General features: G+C 40.2%; 1 protein-coding gene across 1 annotated transcript; it reads right to left on the reverse strand.

Annotated features, from left to right (window-relative positions):
- Nucleotides 1-15: 15 nt before the first annotated feature.
- LOC141380242 (5-hydroxytryptamine receptor 3A-like) lies at nt 16-26,436 on the reverse strand. Its single transcript, XM_073937618.1, has 10 exons — nt 26,390-26,436; nt 24,258-24,315; nt 22,343-22,515; nt 18,802-18,846; nt 16,047-16,153; nt 11,338-11,507; nt 8,831-8,997; nt 6,969-7,179; nt 3,466-3,657; nt 16-1,980 (listed from the first exon to the last, which is right to left on the reverse strand). The coding sequence occupies exons 3-10, from the start codon at nt 22,505-22,507 to the stop codon at nt 1,682-1,684; spliced, it is 1,356 nt and encodes a 451-aa protein (XP_073793719.1). The 5' UTR covers nt 22,508-22,515; nt 24,258-24,315; nt 26,390-26,436; the 3' UTR covers nt 16-1,681.
- Between the last annotated feature and the right edge of the window lie 562 nt (nt 26,437-26,998).

Consider the following 26,998-nt stretch of genomic DNA (forward strand, 5'->3'; position numbering starts at 1 on the left):
GCATTTAACAGGCCTGTAGTATAAACGATTTTATTCCACTCTTTCGATCCAATCAAAATCAAGACTTTCAACAGACCATGAAATAAGATAACATATCAAACAAGTGGTCATTTAATAGGAAATCAAACATTAGACTATTGACATTCATTTTTATTTCTCACAGCATACAATCTGAAGTATGTATGCAATTCACTAGCTTGAGCATAGTATTATATCTAACTAACTATATCCAATCATATAAACAACACAGGCTCATTTTGAAAGCACACCCCTGTTGAAAACGCACCCACTAGTTTGTCCAGTGGCTCGCCATATACGTCAGCGGAATTGAGACGCAGAGAGGATTTGACCTCAACGACGGGCTTTGCGTTTGGCGAAGAACAGTTCCAGAAAGTGGATAGGATAAAAACAAAAGTCAAAAAATAAAACAAACAAGTAAATAACAGGGTGAGAATGTGGTAAAATCTGAAAACGTGGTAAACATCAAACGAGGGCTTTTCTTTTTCTGGGTTGCTTTTGAAAATACTGTCAGTTGGGTTTAGGGAAGAGGATGATCGGATCAATTGGTGACTATTGGTTGAGTTTAGGGACGTTGATGGGCACTGGTGAGTCAGCGCTTTTTAAAATACTATCGGTTGGGTTTGGGGATGGAGGAGGCTGGGTCAGTTGATCTGTCAGTTGACAGCGGCCTCTTGTGGATTTTCGTGAGAACAGCAGGTGCGAATGGCCTTTGCGAGAGAAATCTTGAGGTCTCAAAAAGCATACACAGTGTCCCCTGGTGGATTCATGAAAACAAAAAACGAACCTCCTGGGCCGTATCTAGCGCACTTCAGAAATGTAGAAAGCAGTACATCCTCAGAATGAGCCTGGGTTGCTTATAAATAATATACATAACATTAATTGTAGGTAAGGCAAAGTAAACTTTATTTGTAGAGTCCAATATTCCCAGCAGGCACACAACGTCATGTTAATTTAAGGTTTAATTTAGGACATGATGTCGGATGACAAAAATTCAATATACATTATTTTGGTGTCCAATAACGACGTCAAATAATGTTGATATTTGGTTGCTTTTAGGTTGCGTTGAAGTGCCTCAAATCTAAAGTCGAGCCATCATCTTATGCCAATTGACGTGAAATACTGACATTTATTCGTCAGGTATGGCAACGATCCAATGTCTAGTAGACGTCATTGTGTTAACGTCCACACAACGTCAAGCTGTAACATCATTAGATGTTGATATTTGGTTGTTTTTAAGTTGGGCTGAAAAGTGACTAAAATGCAACACTGGTTCGACATTGGACACTGACGTTGGGTTCTGACATCAACTCGATTTTCATTTCCAACCAAAATGCAACATCCCACGATGTTGTGGTACTGTGCCAGCTGGGTTAACACAACAGTAGTTATCCTGCGTGTTACAATAAAAAAGTATTTCAAATAGAAGATAAAATACAAGTATAACATAAGCATACATTGTTCAACAAATTGCTAATTTGCTAAATTATGCTAATTTGTTGTGTAGCAAACAGTACAAGTACAAACATTTGCTATAATAACCACCTTATTTACAGCAGTTTAACATGTCGTTAGAAGTATTAAAAGGCATTTAATGTTAGAGAATCAGTTTATACACATAAAAGCACTCATTATTGTATAGATTCAGATTGTGCACGTTTATTCAAATCAACGATGCGGTCTTTCTGTACCAGATCAGCCAGATGATTACAATAGTGATGAAGCTAACTGAAAGAAAGGCAATATACAGGCCGAAAAGTAGTCGGTCAATGACTTGACCCAAAAGATCCCACTCGTCTGCGCTCTCATCAGTTTTAAAATGTTTATCGACCTGCTGACGGATGGATATTAACTCGTGGGTTATTTCCCTCAGCTGCTGAAGAGAAGCACAAGTCTTCATGTCCTCTTTGCTCTTAGGGTTTCCAACCATAGGATCACAGGCTTCATTCTCAAATATGAGCTCTGTGGGTACAGGAAATAATGTCAAATTGTGTTTGGTTTGTTTTTTGTTTAACACTTGTGTACTGTTTATATTGACTGCCCTTTCTTTGTGTTGGGGCTGCTTTTGCCCCATTGACTTCCATTATAATTATGTTTTGTTTGATTAGAAAGCCATGACACCCTATAATCATGCATTCTTCATTGTAGCTGGTTTTTTATGTTGGGAGGAGGTAAAGAGTGTAATTTTTACTGTTGATCATCAGTTTGCAGCATTAACTTCTTGGATAGACCTGTGCAAAAAGTTTTGGTTCCACTTTATATTAAGTGGCCTTAACTAATATGTTCTTACACAAGAATTAAGAGATTGTTACAATGAACGTATTGTGTAAATACATGTATTTACTGTGTACTTATGCTTGATTAAATACATGTATGTAATTATATCTGTAATTACATTTGTAAATACACTGTTGACCATCCCTTACACCAGGGGTCACCAATCCTGGTCCTGGAGGGCCGGTGTCCCTGCAGGGTTTATCTCCAACTTGCCTCAACACACCTGCCTGGATGTTTCAAGTATACCAAGTAAGAGCTTGATTAGCTTGTTCAGGTGTGTTTGATTAGGGTTGAAGCTAAAATGTGCAGGACACCGGCCCTCCAGGAACAAGTTTGGTGACCACTGCCTTACACCTTAACCCACCCTTAAACCTACCCATACCACCAAACCTGTCCATAAACCAACCTCTATCCTAACTCAAAAGCACCACAAGTGTTCTCAAATATATTATAAACACAGTAAGTACATTGAATTTTTTTTTTCAAGTACATAGTAGTTAAGGACAGTCAATATAAAGTGGGACCAAAGTTTTTTATATGAGGCTCTTATATGGGGAAAAAACTGCATATTAGAGTGTGCATGCATTATAATCATTATGATGGAAATAAATGGGGCAAAAACAGCCACATACAAAAAGGGTAGTCAATTTACAGTGTATTGTTGATTTTTCCCAAAATATGCATAAAAATAGGATTTATCAGCAAAGTTAATTCCATTTGCTGAAACTCAAAGAAACTTATGGTCAAACTAAGACTCAAAATCCCCCCAGAGTGGATGAAAACATCTCCAACAGCACACAAGGGTTAACAAAATTACTATATTTGGTTTTATTTGGTCAGTTACAGATTTAAGTCATGAAAACAAACTTGAAAAAGGTGAACAGATTTGCGTTTTGACGGATAACGGTGTAATTTGCATGAATCTGTACGATATCAAAATATGTATGAAGGCGCATCCCTAGATAGATATCCATGACAACTCCGTATTGTACAGATCATACAAAAAACTTTATAAAATTCAATACATTTCTTAGAATTAACTGGTAATTGACCAAATCATAAAGTAGTAACACATTGCTATTCGTAACAATCGTACTGGAAGCACTGAACATTATATCAAAGTGAACTACGATAACCAGTATAGGATTCAACATAGATAGTAAGACTTACCTTCTTTATCACAATTTTGATCACTCTGTGTTTTGTTTAAACAAACAAGTCTGGCGACGTGGTTGAGGAAAAACACTCTGACCCATTGAGGTAATGGGCCATAGTGAGTGGAACCATATTGAATGTTAATGATAAAAATGGTCTCCAGCAGACTGGCCACCATCAGCGCCAAGCAAAGTGAGAAAAACGCATCTGCAAAATGAATGACAATGGTTTGATATTATTTAATGCTCCAATTTACTCTTATCAGCCACATCATTACAACCAAATTATATCCTAACAGTGGCATGGTATATGCAGTATTAGGCACCAAGTGAGCAACTGTTTTTTTTGTTTTACTTGCATGTGTTTAAAGTCAAATAAGCTAATTAGTGATCACAAATTGATTTTCCTGCTGTAGTTACCGTGCATACCAATATTAGTGCAAGGATGCGCAACTGAAATGGGGTCATGGTCATGGGTGGGTGCTCAAATCTTATTAGTGTATGCCTGGAATTGTCAAGTAAAGTCATGTTTAGATGTATTTTCGAAGCCGATTTACATAGATGAAAAAATAACAACATAAGAGCTTTACAATATTTTAAACTGTAGAATATTTTATTATATGAGGCAGGACAGAGCGGTTGCAGAATGCTGATGTGGTTCAAGTTATATTTAGTTCTGTTTAATAAAGGTATTTCTGTCTAATCCACTGAAGTGCAGCTCCACCAACTCTGATCAAGCAAATCGGAGTTTACAGTAAAGGAAACAAAACTCCACTGGTTGACAAAAGTGAAGAACAAATCCTGGGAAAAACCAGGCTCACTCAGGGGACCAGTCCTACACTGGACAAATGGATAAAAGGAAGACCTGCAGTCTAAGGCTGATCTCACGCTACATGGTATTCATAATTGTCAGATAGCCATTGTTTTCACACTGCAAGACTATCTAGGGAGGCGTTCAGTTGCTGCTGTGTTCATACTGCATTATGGATTTTTACAGTAGGATACACATTGCAGGACTACAAAACAATCGTAGACAACTCTGTCTGCTTCTGGAAGTTAGGAAAATTCGAAGGGTCCACACAACAATCCAGCCAGTCTTCCAGCCAGACTTCTGACCTGTTGACGAGCAAAAATCTGGGCTAAAATTGTACAGTGTGAGCTCGGCACAAAAGACGTCAGAGACAGCGATCACATAGTTGCCCACTGAGCCTGATTAATATCTGGATGAGACACCACTTGGAATAACTTAGGCTGCTTTCACACCTGTGAATCGATTCAGTTGTTCCGAAACAGAGATTACAATTGTTACATTGTTGCTCTTTGCTCTTGGAGCGGTTCGCTTTCACACTGCAAAGTTTCTAATCGGACCACAAGAGCTTAAACAAGTCACGTGCGAGTAAACTCTCCTTACATTGGTCAGAGTGTCAGGGTTTATTTTGCAGCGTCCCGCTCAGCTGTCAGGAGAGGTGGTGATTTGGTGGTGATTGACAGGGTGCATGCGCGACGTGTCTGAGGAGAGACGCGGTGGGGAGGGGTGAGAAGGGTGCGTGACGATGCCTCTATATGAGATCATCACTCGTTTGCGGGCATCCGGAGACTCGCGAAACTTCCCGCCCTACTCATAATTCTCTCTTCATATAGCCGTAAGCCTATTACATATCCATAAAACACTGTGATATAACCGCGCTCGGATCGGATCGCTTTCTCACTGCAATCGAACCGCACCAGGGTTCGTTTCAATCGAGCCGAGACCACCTCATTCAAGCGATCTCGGAGCGATTACTTTGGCGCGGAACAGAGCGTGATTGCCCTGTTCACATATGCCAAACGAACTGCGCTAACTGGGCAATCGAGACACGTTCCGAAACAAAAGTGTAGGTGTGAAAGCACCCTTAGTCGCCAATGGGAAAGCTGCTACTGAGGTCACAAACAGGTGTTCACCCTGTGGTTTATGTACAGTAGGTCTCATTGCCCAGGTAAAAAGGTGTGACTATACTGCCAGTGAACATTGTTCCTCGAATGAGACTTTAAAATGGGTGACTTTAAGACTTTCAATAAGACTTTTAACTTCAAAAAATGGGTGTTCTCCATGTGGTCTGTGCAAGTTCCATTGCCTAGACTAGACTGCCGGTGAGCATTGTCCTTTGAATGAGACTTTAAATTGGGTAAATTTATGACTTTGAGGGAGATTTTAAACTGGAGAAATGGGTGTTCTCCATGTGGTCTGTATAGGTCCTATTGCCCAAGTATAAAGGGACGACTATACTGCCAGTAAACATTGTCTTTTAAATGGGACTTAAAAATGGGTGAATTTAATGACATACTCACATTATGCCATCCGAACTATGCCCAGGCCCATTGACTTTTAAGGAACTGTGGATATGGATTAATTAATCATTCTTACTGTTCAATGAACGCAAACTGTCGTAGTTTATTAAAGACGCAAACCTCTCACTGCACTACAGTTGCATCTACAGCAAATTTCCTAATTCCTGCAGCACGAGGACTTTATGATTGTTTCTGAGCGTCAAAAGTGGCGGATCTATTCGATGAAACATTTGACTGCGTGTCACCGCATATCCAACGACTAAAGCAATATAACTAAAGAAATCTCCACTGTGCTGAGCGAAAGCGCTTACTGAACAGCACATCATTGATGACGTAGCGTGCCCAGGCCCGAATGTAATGTGAGTCAGACGGGGGACAAGCGTGCTTTGGCCCGGTTCACGGCAACTGTACATAGTGTGAGTACACACTAAGAATTTCAATGAGACTTTAAATTGGAGAAATGGATGTTCTTCATGTGGTTTCTGCAAGTCCCATTGCCTGAGTATAAAGGGGCAACTATACTGCCAGAGAGCACTGTCCTTCGAATGAGACTTTAACATTGAAATGTTTATTAAAAATCCCTAGGTGTTCTTCTCCAACAATAAGCTGGTGTGTAATCTGGCACATAATTTCTGTGGGGGTATAAGCATCTGTTGTCAAAACCTGTCATTCACAATAGGCAGGGCGGCGTGTTGATAGAGGCGACCTAGGTGGCCGCCTAGGGCAGCTGAATAGTGAGGGTGGCGTCCGCGACCCCCCCGGTCCTCACTTTAATCTGCGACACCCACCCCCTCCCTCCCGGTCCTCACTTTCATCCGCAAACTGGTCACTTTCTTTTTCACTTTCGGGTTGAGGGCGGCGTGATCGACGTTCACCTAGAGTGCCAGTTTAGCTTACGCCGGCCCTGACAATAGGTAAATCACATTCTGTTGAAGCTGGTTAGAACCCTAGTTGGCTTTTTGGCAGCAGAATTGGACACTCCTGATTTATACCAACAGGCCCAATCTATAAAAATCCCACCTTGCAATTTGCAAAACCACATAACAGCTTTAGGATTTAGTAAACCTACACGTCATGCCTCAACACGTCAGATCTATTTTGGGAATGTCGTGGCTGATCAGAGTATAAAATATTTAACACAGTTACAAGTAACAGCTTACAATATCTAGCAAATGACAGTTGTATACAAACTTATGAGAGGTAAGGTGTTTCCTGTGACGGGCAGCATGTCGTTCATTAGCAGAAGGAACACGGTGTAACCCAGGATGAGGGTCATTTTGAAGGTTGATCGATCCACATTTTTAGGAGGTAGAAGAAAGCTGAAGAGATCTACAGTAATGAGGAAACAGCTGGGAATCAGGAGGTTCACCACGTACAGAGTCGCCCGACGCCGGAGGACGATCTAAATGAAAAATGTAAATAATTTCAATTCAATTGGGATTGAGTTCAATTTCACATACAGTTGACTATGTACAGACATGTTGGCTAAGCAATCATGCTAATATTATTTAAGCAAATTGTTCATCTACTTTCATGATGGAATTTGACAAGTAAGGTGACTTATGACAGTGGTTCCCAAAGTGGGGGTCGGGACCCCCCGAGGGGTCGCGGGGCAATGAAGGGGGGTCGCCTGGTGATTTCCAAAAATCTATTTATTTTTATTAAACCATAAGAATTAACATATTTTATCCATAACTATACTGAAAATAAAAATAGTCGTTTATAGTTACTATATAGTTACTATAGTAGCTTATAGTTACAGTTCTATTGGATTGCGACCCCTGGGGTGATTACATTATATTAAAGGCAGCAATAGCGTCAGATGCATTTTGATTTTATAACATCAGGTTATACTTTCTGGCACATTTAAAGCACTGACACAAATTTAATTGTTGTGTCTGCGTCATTGCATGCAAGGTTTCTGTTTATAACCACCTAAGAGGATATTGGGGGTCGCGAGTCACTGGAATTGTTATTTTGGGGGTCGCGGGCTGAAAAGTTTGGGAACCCCTGACTTATGAGGTGCATTCCTTTAGTGTAATTTATTGATATAACTCACTGTCAAACTAAGCATTTTCTGTTGGTCTGCATAGTAAATTCTCTCTACCTTCAGTGGCAAGAGGATTGTATGAAAATGTACAAATGATATTGTAGGGTTAATATGAACTGAACTGACTGCAGTTCTGCAAAAATCCCATGAGAATATGCTAGGTGTATTTATTTTAGTACTATTTTTGGTAACACTTCAGTATAGAGGCCAATTCTCACTATTAACAAGTTACTAATAGTATGTCAATTATTAATCCATTGGCTTAATTTGAAGTACTTATAAAGTACATACCATGCTAGGTTATATTCTACACCGATGGTTCATTCCACTTTGGCGACCCCTGATAAATCCGAGACTAAGCCGAAGGAAAATGAATGAATGAATATTCTATCTCTTATCTGCTCTCACTTCTGCAGATTTATGTGCCCTCCAGAAACTTGGTTCTGTGAATGAACGTCGCCTCGTGGTTCCATCCCAAAGAGGGAAGAAATCACTTTCCCAAACTCTCGCGTTCAATCTGCCCAGTTGGTGGAATGAACTCCCTAACTGCATCAGAACGGCAGAGTCACTCGCTGTTTTCAAGAAACGACTAAAAACTCAACTATTTAGTCCCCACTTCCCTTGCTAATCTGCAATTGCCTCTGCTAACTGTATCACAAAATTTTTTTTTTTAAATTACCAATGTTTTGCTTCTTACACTTTACAGACCTGAAACTTGCCTACAGCACTTATTCATTGCTGTTCTTATAGTTGTGTAAATTGCTTCCTTGTCCTCATTTGTAAGTCGCTTTGGATAAAAGCGTCTGCTAAATGACTAAATATAAATATAAATATTCTATATCTCTAATCCTACCCAATACCTAAACCTAATTGTACTAACATAATAAACACCATATTATACGTTATTGATTGCAAAAGTCGTAGGTAATGGTTTATTAATAGTGAACTTTATATTAAAGTGTGACTACTTTTTTGTACTGTAATTGCGTTAAAATGGTAATACATAGTAAACAAGCATGTCCTGTGTTTTGTTCCAGTCCTGGGGAGGTATTATGGGTTTCTCGGCGTGCATGTTGACCAGTTCCCACTCTCCTTGGGTAGCCATTGCTTGATAAGAATCACTGAGTACTTCCTCCACTGGTTTAGCAAAGGACAACTGAACGTCCAGCACTGTAGATAATGCCAACAAATGAGAATTAACGGGGTCAAAAAATGGAGCAAAAGTCGAATCTTGTTACCCTTTATGCTAAGTTCACACTGCATGATTTTCAAAAGTTGTCTGTTCACACTCGTGTTCATCTGGTGTAGCGTTGCGTTGAATCGGTGACTGGAGGTTACACAATGCATGACTTTACTACAAAAATAATCGCAGGCAGATTTCAGGCATCTAAATTTAGCAAGAAAGAGGACTATAGGAATTACATAATTTGGGATTCTTTATTTATTACAAATATAACTATAATTGGTTATGCAAGGCTACGTCTAGACTACCCAGCAGACACACAATGCTAAGGACGTTATTTTAATATCCAATAATGATGTTAAATGGCGTTGATCTTTTGTTGATTTTAGGTTGTGTTGGAAAGTGACCAAAACCCAACGTCGGGCCATCATCTTAAACCAACGTCATATTGATGTCAAATACTAACATTTATTCATCAGGTATGGCAACCAAAATCCAACGTCTGATAGACGTCATAGTGGTAACGTCAACATCAAGCTGTAATATGATTAGGCGTTGGACATGGTTGTTTTTAGGTTGCGGTGGAAAGTAACCAAAATAGCGTGTGTCCGACGTTGGACACTGATGTCAGCCTGACCTTGGGTTTTGACGTCAACCCAATTTTCATTTCCAAACAAAATGCAACATCCTACGACGTTGGCGTACAATGTCAATCTGATATGATGTTGATGTCCTGTGCCTGCTTGGTACAATGATGTGTTTTAGTAACATTCATGTTTACATGATAATGTTTGCAAAATAATCCACTTTTACATATTCACCAAAACAATTACTGGAATAATCATGCAATTTTCTTGGCATGTAAAATTTGAGGCTTATGCGGGCGTTTTTTGCTATTTCTGAGAATTTTAGTAAAAATCTGCGGATTTCTGTAAATTTATGTTGGGAGTATCATAACTAAAACCTAAATATGTGTAATAAAAAATTAAACATAGCTCAAAGGTGCTTAGTAGTAGAGGTCTGCATTCCCGCGCCGCAGGACCCGACCAGATTTCTGCGGTGCGGGAATAAATTTCTGAATAAATCGCGGGGAGCGGTCGGTAACGGGTTTAATTTGGGACGGGAGCGGGCTGTCTAGCAATATCGCGGATATTGCTATGCGAATGAGAGAGTGAGTGAGAGAGAGAGAGGGAAGCGAGAGAGCGAGCTTTGCTTTTGTGTGTGCTTGGTGCTTGTGTGTGTGTTAGTGCGCGCGCGCCCGAATGAGAGAGAGAGAGAGCTTTCCCAGATAGCAAAATACACTCGGGCCAGTTCCGGCTAGATTCTCGCCTGCCCGAGACTTACCACTTAGCCCGGCTCCGGCTGCCGGACTCCGGATGTTTGTGGACTCACTGCCCGATTCCAGCCCGAATCAATCGGGCCAGATGCGGCGGCCGTAAGCGAGCCGACGCTGCCGCATCCGCGCTGGAATCGGTCCGAGAGTAATGTGCGCTGCGGCCCGGAGCTGGCGCGACTCAGTATTTATATACCTTTATATAAAACCTTTTGGTATTACATTGGTACTTGATACATGGTATTACAAGCCTTTGAGTTGATGTAACAGCAAACGCCTGTGTGTCTGCATGGTGCTTGTGTGTGTGTTAGTGCACGCGCGCGCGTATGAGAGAGAGAGATTTGTCTGTGTGTGTGTGCTTGGTGCTGTGTGTGTGTGTGTGTGTTTATACAGACAGCTTGGCTGTCTGGACTGTATAGCTGGGGGATTTTCGGTTTTGTTCTCCCCCCGCTCTTTAGCGGGATCGGGCGCGGCGGCCAGAAAACGGGGCGGGTCGGGCAGCGAGACAATAAATTCTTAATATAAGCGGGAGCGGTCGGGTTCGGGCTAAAACCTGGCGGGCGGGAGCGGGATTCAGAATTTAGTTCCGCGCAGATCTCTACTTAGGAGCCAAAAAAAAAAAACATCTTCCTTAAAAAGTTAGCTTCTAAACCCCTTTGAGCTTTGGTAAGCTGTTTTGAACTGCCAAACCAAACTGATAACTTAATTTAGGCTAAAGTCTTCAGCCCTAACACCCCCAAAAATGTAGTTTAAAGTATAGAAGTATATCGGGAAGTTAACTCTTCCCTAAATATTGCTCTGTATCATAACTCAGAACTCAAATTTCTAATTGGCTCTTTGATAATTTACTCTGCATGACTGTCGGTCACATGAATGAGCACTAATTAGCCTCAAATATCATGCTTTTGTCTGCGATTTCACCAAAAGTGTTGCCGAATAGAAATCGGTGCAACAATCATGCAGTGTGAACTCGGCATCAGTCAAGCCAACTCACCAGTGTGCAGGTATGAATTAAAGGTGAATGTGCAGTTCTGAATGTCAAACGGAAAGGTGTAGATGTCCAGGTTACAGGAACTGATGACATGAAAGGGTTGGTCATCTATTACGTGACCGGTATTTGTGACGTAGAGGTAATATGTTTCAGGGACTTTGTTATCATCAATGCTTCAGAATAAAAAGAGAGGTACATGTTAGAGATAAGTGTTATACTCTTTATATTAGCAATGAATACGTCATGCATGATTTCTGCAGCTTGATCCACCGTTGATGCTTTCTGCTGGCCATGTGGGTTTTTACTGACATACAGCACTTAAGAAAGGATATGCTAGAAGCAATGCAGGTGATTTTCGAAGTGCAAGTTGTAAATTATGTAATGGAAACACAAATATCTGGATGTTCCTTGGAGATTTCTGCAATTAAAGTGACACAATTCTTTAATATCCCTCTTTATTTGTTGGCTTTTGGTATTTGTAAATAGGATCAGAAATGTATTGACCTATATGTAAGTTATTCACCTTTAAATAAATAGTAACTATTATTAGAATCTGTCAAAATTTTTACATCATTGTGTAACAGAGGCTAGCTAGTGAAGTGCTGTGTAGGTAAACCTCACTCCTCTGAACCTGAAAGGTGCTCTAGTGACAGATGTTGGTCTTTAGCCTCCTTGTAAGGTAAGGTAAGGTAAAACTTTATTGTCCCTGTTAGGGAAATTAGTCTTGGGCTCTTGCCCTCAGCTGCAGTCATCACAAACATGGACAAAACAATGCAACATACAAAACACAAATAGGTAATTCAATAAAAGTTACAAGCCTCACTCCATATACAAATAAATAAATAACTGATACTCTCAATCTAAGCCACCACTATTATTTAATAGCTTAATGCTCGTAGGATAAAAATAACTTTTATTTCTGTTTAATCTACAGCAAGGTACTCTGAATCTTTTCCCCGAGGGTAACAACTCGTATTCCTTGTGCAGAACATGTGATACGTCACAAACAATTTGTTTAGCACACCTTAATGCCTCCTGTTCATACATATCCTGCACATCAGCTCTGATACACCTATAATTTTCCAGGTCGTGTGAATTAAACGAGCTATTTTAGATCTTAGCTGCACAGACAAGTTGGCGAACCAAGCTGTGATACCGTACCTTATCACACTCTCAAACACAGCCTTATAGAACATAATCATACATTTCTGATCCACTCCATAAATTGTTAGAGCAACGGACTGTCATGGGGAGAGTTGCTGTCTCAATCCAAGTTAGGTGTCATAGTACTGGCAGAGTTACATTGGTGCCGTGAACCAGATTGAGGTTTAGGGGATTAAGTGTAACAGAGGCCAGCTAGTGAAGTGCTGTGTAGATAAACCTCACTCCTCTGAACCTGAAAAGGTGCTCTAGCAATAGATGCTAGAGGCCATGGTCTTAAGCCTCCTTGTTTTAGCAACCCGACACTCATGCGGAGAGTTGCTGGTTCAATCCCAGCTTGGAACAGATTGGGTGGCATAGGGCTGGCGGGGTTACATTGGTGCCATGACCCGGATGGGAGTGAGGTTTAGGGTAGTGAGTGTAACCGAGGCCAGCTAGTGAAGTGCTTTGTAGGTAAACCTCACTCCTCTGAACCTGAAAAGGTGCTTGAACGACAGATGCTAGAAGCCATAGTCTTTAGCCTCCTTGTTTGAGAAATAAATTCCCATGCTGAGAGTTGCAGGTTCGATCCCAGCTTGGAGCATGTTAGGTGGCGTAGGACTGACAAGGTTACAACTGACCCTTTGCTAAGCCACACCCAAAAACCGCCATCAACCAATCGTGGCTTAGCAACCATAGCTACGCGCAGGGGCTCTGTCAAGCTTTTGAGCAAGGGAAACAGACCAAAGCGTTGCGCATATGGATTTTGCAAATCTGATACTGGTATAATTAAAGTTTGGACAGGGTGGTGGAATTTTTTCCCTTTTCGAAACCAAAAACCCAAGAGGAGAAATCCCAGCGTGGATCAAGCTCTGTGCGGGGCGCTCAAGGAGCGGAGTTAAGTTGGCTTTGTTTTGATATTCCGTCAGTGACCGAACGATGGCAATAACTCACACACCTCTGACCCTAAACAGATCTAAACTGTGTTTCCTACAAAACAACAAAGCAGGTTATGTTTCACAGCTGTCTTTTTCTTTTTTTCCGCTCGATATTATGATTAATGCTCCGTTTAAGCCTTCGCCATAGTCATACTAATTGCGAATAGGTCATAATTACACGAGTTATTGATCTAGCAAATACGAATCTGCAAATCTGTTGCTAACTTTACTGAACTTTATATTTCCAGCTGTTTCAAGCTACGAATATTTAAAATTACAAATCATTCATTCATTCATTTTCTTGTCGGCTTAGTCTCTTTATTAATCTGGGGTCGCCACAGCATAATGAACCGCCAACTTATCCAGCAGGTTTTTACGCAGCGGATGCCCTTCCAGCCCCAACCCATCTCTGGGAAACATCCACACACACTCTCATACACTACGGACAATTTAGCCAACCCAATTCACCCGTACCGCATGTCTTTGGACTGGAGCACCCGGAGGAAACCCACGCGAAGGCAGGGAGAACATGCAAACTCGACACAGACACGCCAAATGAGCCGAGGTTCAAACCAGCGACCCAGCAACCTTCTTGCTGTGAGGCGAACGTGCTACCCACTGCGCCACTGCCTCGCCCGAAATTACAAATCAACAGAACAAAACCGAGATATGATCACAAACTGAGCCCTTGCGATCAATATACTTCACCCGCAGCGGTTTTTCATTAATTTGTAAAGAGCACACAAACACACTGACAGTAGATAACTTACTGTACATTGTTATGGGTCAATGATGCTAATATTCAGCACAAATCCATCAGTTTCGCCTTTCTGGCTGTTCTTTCTATGAATGAATTATGTAGAAGCACTGTCATGCGTGTTTCCTCGTCGGTTAGTAACACTATTTTTCATTGCAAAACAATGCCTTTCAGGCTTTTTGGATAAAAATAGAGAAATCATAGTTTAATTAGTTATAATTAGATTATTTTTAAATTCCACCTCTCCTGCTGAGCATGATCTAAGCTGTTGAATGATCAGCGTATGAGGCGGCTAGGCTAAGCTAGCTTCAATCTTGATTGAATTATTCTCTAATCAGTTGCCTATTATGTCGTGAATATACACCTGTAACGCATACTGCAGACCTTTTTTGTCTGGCTTTCTCGGATATCTCACCTGTTCACCAAAATGGACATCATATCCCTGGCAATGTCTGACACTGGCGCATACATATTGTTAAAGCCGTGCCAGGCACGAAAGGTTGACAGGCGTAGCAACAGTAACTAAGAAGAGCAGGGTTTAACGAAGGGTCAATTGCATCCCTACAGTACTTTCCAGGCGCATCAGAAATGCCAAACTAAAGCTACGTTTACACAACAATTATGTAGCCAAATATGCAAATATGCCCTTGCATTTTAAAGAATGTTCACGTTTGTGCGACAGCTCTTTTAATTGATGAAATTTATTTTCGGGTGTCTTCACGCCATAAGGGTAAATAAAATATCATAGGCTAAAATATGAAAAAAAATACCAGATAGTTATTCGGTAAATTTATGAATGAATCAACAGCTCTCAATAGTATATCAGCATACTTTAACTTCCTTATTCTACATGTAGTGCACATTTAGCTGTAGCGATTACATCCAGCCCTACTCATAACTCTCTCTTCATATAGCGGATCATATGGCTATTATTTGTTGGATTGTATTGCTTTTTCACTGCAATTGATCCGCTTCAGAGTTTGTTTCAATTGAGCCGAGACCACCTCATTGTCAATCTCAGGCTGGGTGTGTTTTGCCATGGATCTGAGCACGATTGCAGTGTTCACATATACCAAACGAACCGAGCTAATGGGGCAAACGTCTAGGTGTGAAAGCACCCTTAATATAAGTAAAAAAGACACTAAATCTAAAATCAAACACTTTCAAGCTTTAACGCGTCACCAATGACTAAATTGCTGAGAAATACCCTCAAGATAGAGGTAAACATCGCCGAATTGTAGCTCTGACAGGGACATTGGGGTTTTAGATGACTGAAAAACAGCTGTGTGTAGAGAATTTGGATCACAAGTTCCCACAATTTACAGTTTGTGATCATCTCTGTTTTGTTCTGTTAATATGTGATATATTAAATATGAAATATTTGTAACTTGAAATGAACGAAAATAGGAGTGGAATGTGCTGCGTTTCTATAGAGATTCCTGTGTAGCTGCTATCACAGCCTATTGTTTTCTTGCCCGCCAGGTCTCTGCACAAGTCATGCGACTGAAAACTACCAATACAATCAGCCAAAATAGCCAAAAATTTCGTTTCCAATACTTTTGACTTTGCAACCCGATGGATTTATGCATTTTCAGTCCCAAAACTGCTGTTTGCATGTAAAACCGGCAAAATGCAATAGTTTGCTGTTTAATGCCTCATTCACTCTACGAGCGACTCACATCTGCAAAGGGACATTTGAACAGAGAGCGAGCGACTTCCGACTTCCGACGACATCCGTCTATGCGATCTACATCTACCAAATAAACCAATGTTTATGTACATTTGCTGCAGTATTTTATGCCATGTATGCATTAAAAGTGGATCAAGTATAGTCAGATGATAACAAAATTCAGGAATGCAGATACTTTTGAACTCACAATTCATTAATGATAATGTCAGGCCTCCACAGTTGTTTCCTTGGCAGTGAAATTCGATTTGTTCCGCATTCATCAGGATCCCAACTCAATCCTTCAATATTCCAGAACTGCGAATGCAAAATACCATTAATAATTTATCAATATAAAGGCCAACTTATTGATTTTAAGGGGGCCTGTTACGCAAAAATCACTTTCATAAGGTGTATAAGCCTAGTTGTGGTGCAACTCTCTGTGAATATAACCAGCTGCTAATGGTAAAAATGTATTAATTCTATTTTTTATAATCAGACTTGATAAAACCAGTCTGCAGGAACACTTTGATTGACATTCTGCCTTTGTACGTGTCATCAGAGGGGGAAAGCCACGCCCATTAATGATGATCTCTCTCTCTTATTAGCATAGAGATCCCTGAGTGAGAAGCAGTTGTTTTTCAATCTGCCACTATGCTGACACACAGGCGTTTTAGCTCCACCCTCTTTTCAAAATGTGGCTGGGAGAACAATCTCATTTGAGTTTAAAGTGACAGTCACCAAAATGGCTCATTTAGGATCCTAAAAGGGTCAGTTTTGGAGAGGTATAAAACATTATTTGTGTGGTTTTTTAAGCTGAAATTTTACACACAGATACAAGGGACATCATAGACTTATTTTACATCTAGTAAAAAGGGACATAGGTTTACTTTAAAAAAATCTTAAGTAAACAGACTGAAAATGGTACCAAGCATCAGCTATTTATTATTTAGCTATTTCCACTGATTTTAAAAAAGTTAACTTATTTTTTTTCAGTTGATCCAGCCTTTAAACACTACAAAAAAGCTGTTCTTACAGCTTTTTTTGTCTTGTTTCTAGTCCAAATATCAAAACAATTCAAATCAAGAAGCTAATTTTCTAGACAAGCAAAATCCTGTCTTTTAGGAAATAATGTCAAAATTAAGTGAGTTTTTCCTTAAGACAAGCAAAATAATTTGCCGATGGGGTCAGCAAAATGATGTTGTTTTTCCCTTTTTGATTATTTTGCTTACCGTACTGGTAAGTTATGGTTAAGAAATACTATGAAATAAAATATTATTTTATAAAACAAGACTGTCACATCCATCAGTGACCACCTGAGGGCGCTGTAGTGCACCAGGACTTAGTAGGCACTACAGCATCCCAGGAAAGACTACATTTCCATACATTCTTTCGCGCACACACCCGGTCTGTCATCTACACTGATTTACAACTACAGCTGTCTCCATTCTCCGTGATTACCAGGACTATATATTCAGTCATTCAACCACTGTTTGTCATCGCGTCTTCCTTGTCTTTCTTGTACCCAGTAAGTCTGTTTTTCCTAGTTGTTGTTCCTGATCTTGCCTCGTATCCAGCTATAGTCTAGTTCATGTTTATCTGTCTTAGTTTCTTGTTTTGTTGTTTATTTGTTACTTTGATATTTTTGGATTTTTGTTCACTGTTTCTACACTTTAAAATATTAAAATCTGCACTTGAATCCGCCATCTTTTGTTCCCGTTTTTGTTATTGTTTTGATCATGCCTAACGTGACAATACTTGCTTGTCTAGAAAATGTTTCTTGATTTTAGAATTTTTTACATATGTGGAATATAAACAAGGCAAAAACTTAAGAGTTTTTTTTTTTTTTTTTGCAGAGAAAAAATATTATTGGCTGGATTGCAGTTTATTAGTTCAGTCAATATTAAACATTCTGAATACACTACCTGTCAAAAGTCTTGTCGCCTATCCAAGTTTTAGGAACAACAAATAATAACTGGTTCTAGTTGATCATTTGGTATCAGAAGAGGCTCATATGTAAAGCAAAGGCCTCTAGATTACCATTATTTTACCCAAATATAATATGATCATGCCTTGATTTTGACTGATTTCATTAGGCCAGTGAGGTCTGACTTTGCTTAAACAAAAGTCTTGGCACTGAACAGAAATAATGTCCAGTATAGAATATAAAGTCATGCTGCAGTTGAAACAGAATGAATATTGTGTCTGACTCCATCATGAGCTTGGAGGACTGCATCCATACATCTCTGACATGACTCAAATCATTGATTAATAAAGTCATCTGGAATGGCAAAGAAAGCGTTCTTGCAGGACTCCCAGAGTTCATCAAGACACTTTGTGTTCATCTTCAATGTCTCCTCCTTCATCTTACCCCAGTCATGCTCAATAATGTTCATGTCTGGTGACTGGGCTGGCCAAATCCTGGAGCACCTTGACCTTCTTTCAAGAACTTGAAGTATGAGCAGGAGCGCTATCCTGCTGGAGAATTTGCCCTCTCCTGTGGTTTGTAATGTAATGGGCAGCACAAATGTCTTGATACCTCGAGCTGTTGATGTTGATCATCCACTCTGCAGATCTCTCGCACGCCATCATACTGAATATAACCCCAAACCATGATTTTTTCTTAACCAAACTTGACTGATTTCTGTGAGAATCTTGGGTCCATGCTGGTTCCAGTAGGTCTTCTGCAGTATTGGTGATGATTGGGATGCAGCTCATCAGAAAAATCCACCTTCTGCCACTTTTCCAAATGATCAACTAGAAGTCAAGTTATTATTTGTTGCTTTTACAACTTGGATCGACAACAAAACATTGATTGTAAAGAAATTCTTCATTTAATGTCTTTAAACTTTGCTTTGAACTTAGTTTTGATTTTATTACATGGCATTTCACAGTGCATTGTGCATCTGCTAAATATACACGTTTTCAATCAATAACCAGACATAATGGAAATCTTTTGGACTTACCAAATTCACCCAAAGAAACGTGTCCAGTTTCTGTGCTTTTTCATCCTGAAAGAATGAAATCCCAACATACATAATTAAGTAATAGTTATTCACCAAATATTTATCAGTACAGTTGTGCAAGACTCAAAGACGAGATTCATTCATTCATTTTCCTTTGGCTTAGTCTCATATATCAGGGGTTGCCACAGTGCAATGAAGTTCCAACTATTCCAGAATATGTTTTACACAGCGAATGCTCATCCAGCCGCAACCCAGTACTGGAAAACACCCATACACACCCATACACTACGGCCAATTTAGTTAATCCAATTTACCTGTACCACATATCTTTGGACTGTGGTAGTGATGGGTTGTTTATGAACGATTCGTTCATTTTGAACAAATCTTCAATATGACTCGGGAATTACGAGTCCTCTCAGGGAATGATTCGTTGATCCGCGCGTGCGCACATTCGTTCATTTCAAGTCTTTTGAGTCGTTCATCGCGGAAAGGCAGATGCCATGCGTTTAGAGCAATGACTGTAAAAAAATATGGACGACGCGACAGCCCCTTTTCCCATTGAATGCCTTGAGGGCAAAACGCCTGCTTGACGGGCACAAACTGTCGCAAAAGACTGCTGAAATTGGAGCCTTGACATGCGCAGAAGGACTGCCTGATGGAGCCAGAGGAGGAGCCGCGAAAATGAGCAGAGTCGAGCTTCCAACCAAACGCTTTATGTAAAATCAACCACGCCCCCCGAACTTCTCAGCATGCGTTTGCTGTCATATCAACACAAATGGATGTAATAACGTTAACAAATATGAGGGTTTTATATATTCAATCACGCCAGCTCCGGGCCGCAGCGCATAACCTACTCGCGGCGTCGCGGGCTGATTCCGGCTCGCATGCGGCAGCGCCGGCTCGCTCGGCCACCGCATCTGGCTCGATTGACTCGGGCTGGAATCGGGCAGTGAGTCCAGGCATCCAGAGTAGGTCCAGCAGAGGTAGTCAGTCTGAGGGGTAAGTCTCCGGCAGGCGAGAATCTAGCCGGAACTGGCCCAAGTGTATTTTGCTATCTGGGTGGTTAGGCGTGTATCAGCAAACTAATAAAGCCCGAAAAAAGCCCTGACCTTAGCGAATAAACAGTGTTCCACCAGGAGCATGTATGTCAGAAACTGTAGTTTACTGCTGAACTCATGTTGTCATAGTAAAATAACACAGAAATCGAATAATAACACTTCAGTCTCCTGCCGAAGCTCAGACGCGCTGCTTTGAGAAACTGTCAATCACAGCTGTCAATCACGATGACACGCCCAGCATTAAATTACTGCTAAAAACAAACTGTTTACAAAAATGAAGATCTGCACCTATTTCAGCACAATAACCAGTGCCTTAATCGACCAGAACCATCTTTCGGGACATTTTATTGCAAGTGTAATAATTTTTTTTTATTTGGGCTCAAGTCTCCTTCATTAACACGAAAGAGGCGGGCTTTATGACTTGTACTGCAGCCAGCTCCCAGGGGGCGATCTAACAGCCGAGACCTTCACTCAAACGCAGGCTTGCGGCACACTTGGTTTAGAGCTGGGAAATGAATTGATCCGTTCATCTCTCGAGTCCTCTAACCACTGTTGCCAACTATTTTCCTCGAAAAGGCGCTAAGCTCTGCCCGAAAAGTCACTAGATTACATCATGCGTTAATTTGCATATTACTGACGTTATCACGTTCTACCATTTCTGTTTGTTTAACAGCCTATGGTCAATAAAGGGGTGTTTATACTAGCACTACGCTTTATGTAAGCATGTCAATTTAACTAAATTTATTGCTGTTTGAACGCAATATATCAGTATAGATGTGTAGTGAGTTTGCAGTAATCTCTCAGGTGTAATAAACTCAGACAAGTTCCGAAACTGTCACTTAAAATATCTGTGATTGTGAGCAAGAAAAGAATAAACAGTCAAATGAAATTGTTAAAATAAACGAGAAGCAGATCGGTTTGACTGTACAAGGGGAAACACCTTCACACTGTCGGTGCTAAATCATATGCTGTCGGTACGCAGAGGGGTGAGGTTGCAGGTGGGAGAGGCTGCTAGATTTGTTGCTAAGTTGGCAACACTGCCTCTATCGGGTCATTTGTTTATCACGGGCCAACCATATGCATTTAAAAAAAAGGAATTGCCGGAAAAAGAATTGATCCGTTCATCTCTCGAGTCCTCTATCAGATTTAAGTCATTCGTTCCTCATGGGCCAATCAGATAATTAGAGCCGGAAAAAGAATTGAGTTGAAAGGTGAACTAATTATCATGGCTCCTATCGGCTCAGACTGTGTACATTGGTTAAGATTATGTGACTGTCAGTGTAACGTGAACGAACCACTGACATTTGAAGACATGAAGAGGTGAGCTGAGCAAAGAGACAATCCCTAGTAGCAAAGAATTCTGGCCCAGATTTGGCATAAAGCTGGCACAGCAGGCATTCATCCGGCACTGGCATACAGCATGTGAGCCAAACATGGCCCGGGTTTGGCAGAGGTGGCACCGTCTTTAAGGCGGCACACAAGATTTGGGCCAGACGAAAAATGTAGTATTTGGCCCAGATTTAAAAATTTGATAAGTGGGCCATGTGAGTTTGGCCAGTCTTGACCCACATTTAAAATACACTAAAATCATTTGTGAATAAAGAAAAAAAAATCTACCAATCAGGTCACTTTGAGAAAAATCATGCCCATAGTGTGCCTAAAGTGCATCACTCCATGGTTTATCAATTTCATTGCAATCATGACACACCAACCTATCTGGTCCAGTTCAGGCCCAGTTAAGAGTTATTAACTTGGCTGAGACTTGGCCCAGATATGGTCTGTGTTTGGCCCTTGTCTGGAAGCCAGATTTGGTCCAGTCATGTACCGTAATTCACTGCGGCATGTGGGCCAAGCAAAACCTGATTGTGTGGGCCACAGCTGGGCCAGAGAAATTTTGCTATGTGGGAACAATACCTTCATAGACAAAAGAGCAGGTAAACATTGAATTATTATTTTCTCCTTCTTATATTCTATTCACGACTTATTTGTTTTGTGATCAACCTTTTGGGCTAGTTGTAGATGTGTTTGGAAGCAATTCGTAACATTTTAATAATATTTTGGCAAATTGAACCAAATAAACGAAATGACTCGAAAAAAGATTTGTTCGTCTTGATGAACGAGACTCAAAGATCCGAGTCAGTAAAATGATCCGAACTTCCCATCACTAGACTGTGGGGAAAATTGGAGCACCTAGAGCAAACCCACACCAACACGGGGAGAACATGCAAACTCCCCACAGAAATGCCAACTGACCCAGTCGGAACTCGTACCAGCAACCTTATTGCTCTGAGGTGACCGTACTAACCACTAAGCCACTTTGCCGCCTCAATTGTTTTATATATAATGCATGTTGCTGTTTCACAGCCTGAATTTTTAATGTATTTGGGATGCAAGATGACCACAGTGTCCTGGCTGCAAATGGTTGAGCATCATAACATAATAAATACGATTTTGTTCATCTATAATTGAGAATTGTGACGTACCACATCTAATATCCCATACAGAGTGAAGCTCACGCTGATGTTGGTGGGAGTTCGCAGGTGAACGACTGGCCGTATTTCAGTTTTACCGTAGATTCTGTCCTTCACGTCTGTTAGAAAAGCATCTGTCGTCCCTTCAGAGCAGTTAAAGGGCTCTGCGGATTTCATTTGGAGAGCTGCAAAAATAAGATTGTAATTTAAAATATTAAAAGGTTAAAAACCTGTTCTGGTTTAAAGGGAATTTAGTCAACCCTTTATATTGATGGTCCCTATTGTACATTTTGTTAACTAAAAGTTGCATTGCAATTACATCTTATTTAGGTATTTGTGGACTGTCTGCTTGATATCTGTTGATACTGCTCCTTCAACAGACATTTAACTGACTATAAGAAACTTTGCAAGTACATGTCAACTTACACTAACCATAACCTAACAGTCTACTTATAATCTAATGAGAATTGGTTGGCATGTAGATGCAATGTAACTTAAATTCAACAAAATGCAATATAGGAACTATCAAAATAACATGATACCGGAATTTTTCACCATATGATAATGCTTTCTGAATGATCATGTAACCTTCAAAACTGAAGTAACGATGATAAAAAAAATCTTACTGATCCCAGAATTTTTATTTACTTTCTTTATCGTCCACAAGTGGAAATTTATCTTTGGCTTCACCACACAAACACATCAGCGTTCACATTACACAGCCTGATCTCACGAGAAAACTTCAGTTGTACGAAATTGTACGATTTTAAAAAGGAGGTGTGGCACCTAACCCCACCCCTAAACCCAACCGTCATCTAGTCAAATATTATGTACTTTCATCATGGCAAAGTTAAAACAAATCACTTATTAGAAATGAGTTATTAAAACTATTATGTTTAGAAATGTGTGGAAGAAATCAGCTCTCTGTTAAACAGAAAACGGAAAAAATAAACAGGGGGACTAATAATTCTGACTTCAACTGTATGTGATAACGTTGAATGTATTTGTGTTGCCCGGTTTTTTCTGTTATGTGTGTAATGCAACAATCTCACGGCAATTCGTGACTTTTTCATTTAGCGGCTAATTCGTATGAATTCGTACAATCTAATTCGTACAATTTAGTACGACTTGCTCATCCCCCAGTGACGGTTGAGTTTAGGGGTGGGGTTAGGTGCCACACCTCCTTTTTCAAATCGTACAATTTCGTACGATGGAACTCGTACGAATTAGCCACTAAACTAGCAAAAGGTAAAATACTTAAGTTTTCTCGTGAGATCAGGCTGCTATTTCATGTCCCTCAAGGACCAGAGGTGCTTTCACACCAATTTTGAAGCAAATTTATATAATTATAGTAAAAGGTTTCTCCTTTTGTTTCTATTTAAACAACTTAAAACCAAAATCCTGGATTTTAAGTTCATTTTTGTAAAGAGAAAAAAGTAAGGGTGATAAAATGCTTCCTTGTGGAACTCCTGTATTGACAATCATTGTTTTAGACAACATTTCATTAACAACTACCCTTTGAGGATGATTTAACCAGTAAATTAACAGTATACTACTCTCGGAAATAAAGGTACGTGAGCTGTCACTGGGGTGGTACCTTTTAAAAAGGTACAAATTTGTATCTAAATGATCCATATTAATACCTCACGCGTACATATTAATGCCTAAAAAGTACAAAAGTGTTCCACTTAAAATGTTTAGGTACTAATATTTACTTTTAAGGTACCAATATGGACCCTTCAAGTACAAACGTGTACCTTTTAATAAGGTACCACCCCAGTGACAGCTTCCGTACCTTTATTTCTGAGAGTGCAATGTATGAGTGACATTAAATAATATCAATGTGAACAATCATTTACCTCCTATACTGAAATATTTGACTAAACAGACGGTATAAAACTGCATGAACTTCATCAAAATTTCTTACTTTGAAAGACTAGAAAGGTGCAAACACAGAGCTGAAGACTCGCTGGGAATCCAGCAGCCTGAAACGACACAAACAACACATGTATAATAATCCTGTAAACCACCGAAAACGGCTGCAACGTTACTATTTTACCACTACATCTTACTTACCTGTGGTCTTGAGCGCAAAACTACATCCATGAGAAGATAGTTTAGAGTCGGAACGCTATAAGATATATGCCAGCTTTTATTTCTGGAGTTTGGATTAGTACGGATTGAAATAAGCCATCAGATGAAGATATATACACCAAAGTGTGATTTGCTTAGACCAAATAAAACCAGCAGACACCAAATGATTTTCATTTATTTCATGATCCCAAGAATACAAAAAGCCAAATGCAAAGCACGAGACGTGTGATGTAAGATGAAGTGGTTTTTCTGGTAATGCACTATTTTGCATGCAGTGTGTACGGCTACAGTGATTTGGATAGATCTCTGTGGACCTGCCTCCCGACACCACTGAACACTGAACACCATTTGACAGCTTGGATTCCCTATTTTCAGTGAATATGTATTGATCAACATTTATTGTACAGTAAGAAGCTTATTTACACTTAATTAACACCTCCCTGTTACCAAAAAGCATTACTATATTTCAATTACAATTTATATTTCAATAACTCATTCATATTATAAAGACTAAGTGTGTTTATTTTCGGTTTTTTTGTCTATACAGTTTGATAGAATGCACAGAGCGCGTAGTTCCCTGCTGAAAAATCCAGCTTAAACCAGCCTAAGCTGGTTGGCTGGTTTTAGCTGGTCAACCAGGCTGGTTTTAGAGGGGTTTTGGCCACTTCCAGGCTGGTTTCCAGCCATTTCCAGCCTGGTCTTAGCTGGTCAGACTGGGAGATGACCAGCTAAAACCAGCTTGACCAGCCTAGCCAAGCTGGGAGTCCAGCCAAAACCAGCTATATCCAGCTTAAACCAGGCTGGTCAAGCTGGTTTTAGCTGGATTTGGCTGGTCATTTTCCAGCCTGACCAGCTAAGAAGCTGTAAATGGCTGGAAACCAGCCTGGAAGTGGCCACAACCCCTCTAAAACCAGCCTGGCCGACCAGCTAAAACCAGCCAACCAGCCTAGACTGGTTTAAGCTGGATTTTACAGCAGGGTATTGAGTTGGTCACAAGCGGCAACCTCCCGCTCTTCCTCGCGAAGCAAATACGGAAGTAAGTGGAACTGCATTTCATCACCGCTAGTCCTGGCTCCATGATAGAGTGGAGGAACTTTGACGTCAATTTGTATGCAAAAACCCGAAAGCAAGTTAGCATTTTAGCAGTTCCCTCGTCCCAAAGTCAATGGATTTTTTGAATGGGGTTTCAGTAATGTTGCTTGAATAAGGTCTGTGGCTAACACAAACTCAAGATACTTTCACGTTTTGTTCTACGACAAAAAACACATCAGTTACAGCACACTCCTGATTTATTAAATGGGTTACGCTTCTTTAAAAAGACGGTTGCTGTTAGGTTGCTAAATGGGACTACAGGCGATGTCGGAGACATGCGTCATCATGCTGATCTGGTCTGGAGCGCAGCTCGCTTGTGTTGGGCATTTGGATTTGTCTGTTATTTAAGTGTTTTCATGAATAGTATTTTATAGTTTGTTAGTATTTTATATTGTGTGTAGATAATCCCTTCACATGTAAAGATCGTCAAGACAGATTCATTTGTTGATCATTTATTTTAGATAAACAATATTATGAGGAAGGCGACGCAGTGGCGCAGTAGGTAGTGCTGTCGCCTCACAGCAAGAAGGTCGCTGGGTTGCTGGTTCGAACCTCGGCTCAGTTGGCGTTTCTGTGTGGAGTTTGCATGTTCTCCCTGCCTTCGCATGGGTTTCCTCCGGGTGCTCCGGTTTCCCCCATCGTCCAAAGACATGCGGTACAGGTGAATTGGGTAGGCTAAATTGTCTATTATGTATGAGTGTGTGTGTGTGTGTGGATGTTTCCCAGAGATGGGTTGCGGCTGGAATGGCATCTGCTGCGTAAAAAACTTGCTGGATAAATTGATGGTTCATTCCTCTGTGGCGACCCCGGATTAATAAAGGGACTAAGCTGATAAGAAAATGAATGAATGAATATTATGAAGATACTGCTTACCAGTGCAGCCTGTCTCTTTCCTGCTCTCAGTAATGCAAACGTGTGAATAAATGTGTATAAATGCACGCATATTAACTGTCATTTTCACGTGATCAATTGATTTTTCGTCTGTTTTTTTTTCTTCATCTGAACACATTTAACTCGGTCATAACTGCATTATTTACACTCCTCCGTAGAATGTAAAGCATATGTGTCTGTATAGACTGCTTTTCGCTGTACTTCGTGGCATAAAAATAATATTGAATGTTGTTTTCTATCCGTATGGAACTTGCAGGCACATAGACTTGTCCCTCATGCCTCATTTCTGTCATCTGTTAAGGCTGTGTGCACGCAAGCAATACACTTATTTAAATATATCTGATGATAATACTATGTAGGCACATTAACACGTACAGTTTTAAAACTTTTACAACAACCGTAAAGCAAAACAAATGTATTTCCCGCATAAAAACGCATCCAAAATGCACGTAGTCTAGGTGTGTTTGCGTAGTTATTTGTTTATAATATATAGCGTGGATTATAATATAATAAACAGAGGGATTAACTCTTTGGATCTCATGGACATTATTTCTAAAAATAAGCTTGATAAGTTATCTGCAGCAGGGTGGT

The sequence above is a fragment of the Danio rerio genome, chromosome 22 (genome assembly GCF_049306965.1).
Source record: "Danio rerio strain Tuebingen ecotype United States chromosome 22, GRCz12tu, whole genome shotgun sequence".
Classification (NCBI taxonomy): Eukaryota; Metazoa; Chordata; class Actinopteri; order Cypriniformes; family Danionidae; genus Danio; species Danio rerio.

What these genes read in the sequence shown, in the direction of transcription:
- LOC141380242 (XM_073937618.1), bottom strand. Translation starts at nt 22,507, where the DNA reads ATGAAATCCGCAGAGCCCTTTAACTGCTCTGAAGGGACGACAGATGCT. An exon ending in TGTATGGGATATTAGATGTG is followed by an intron (nt 18,847 to 22,342) that starts GTACGTCACAAT and finishes TCATTCTTTCAG; the next exon opens with GATGAAAAAGCACAGAAACT. An exon ending in GACATTATCATTAATGAATT is followed by an intron (nt 11,508 to 16,046) that starts GTGAGTTCAAAA and finishes TTTATTCTGAAG; the next exon opens with CATTGATGATAACAAAGTCC.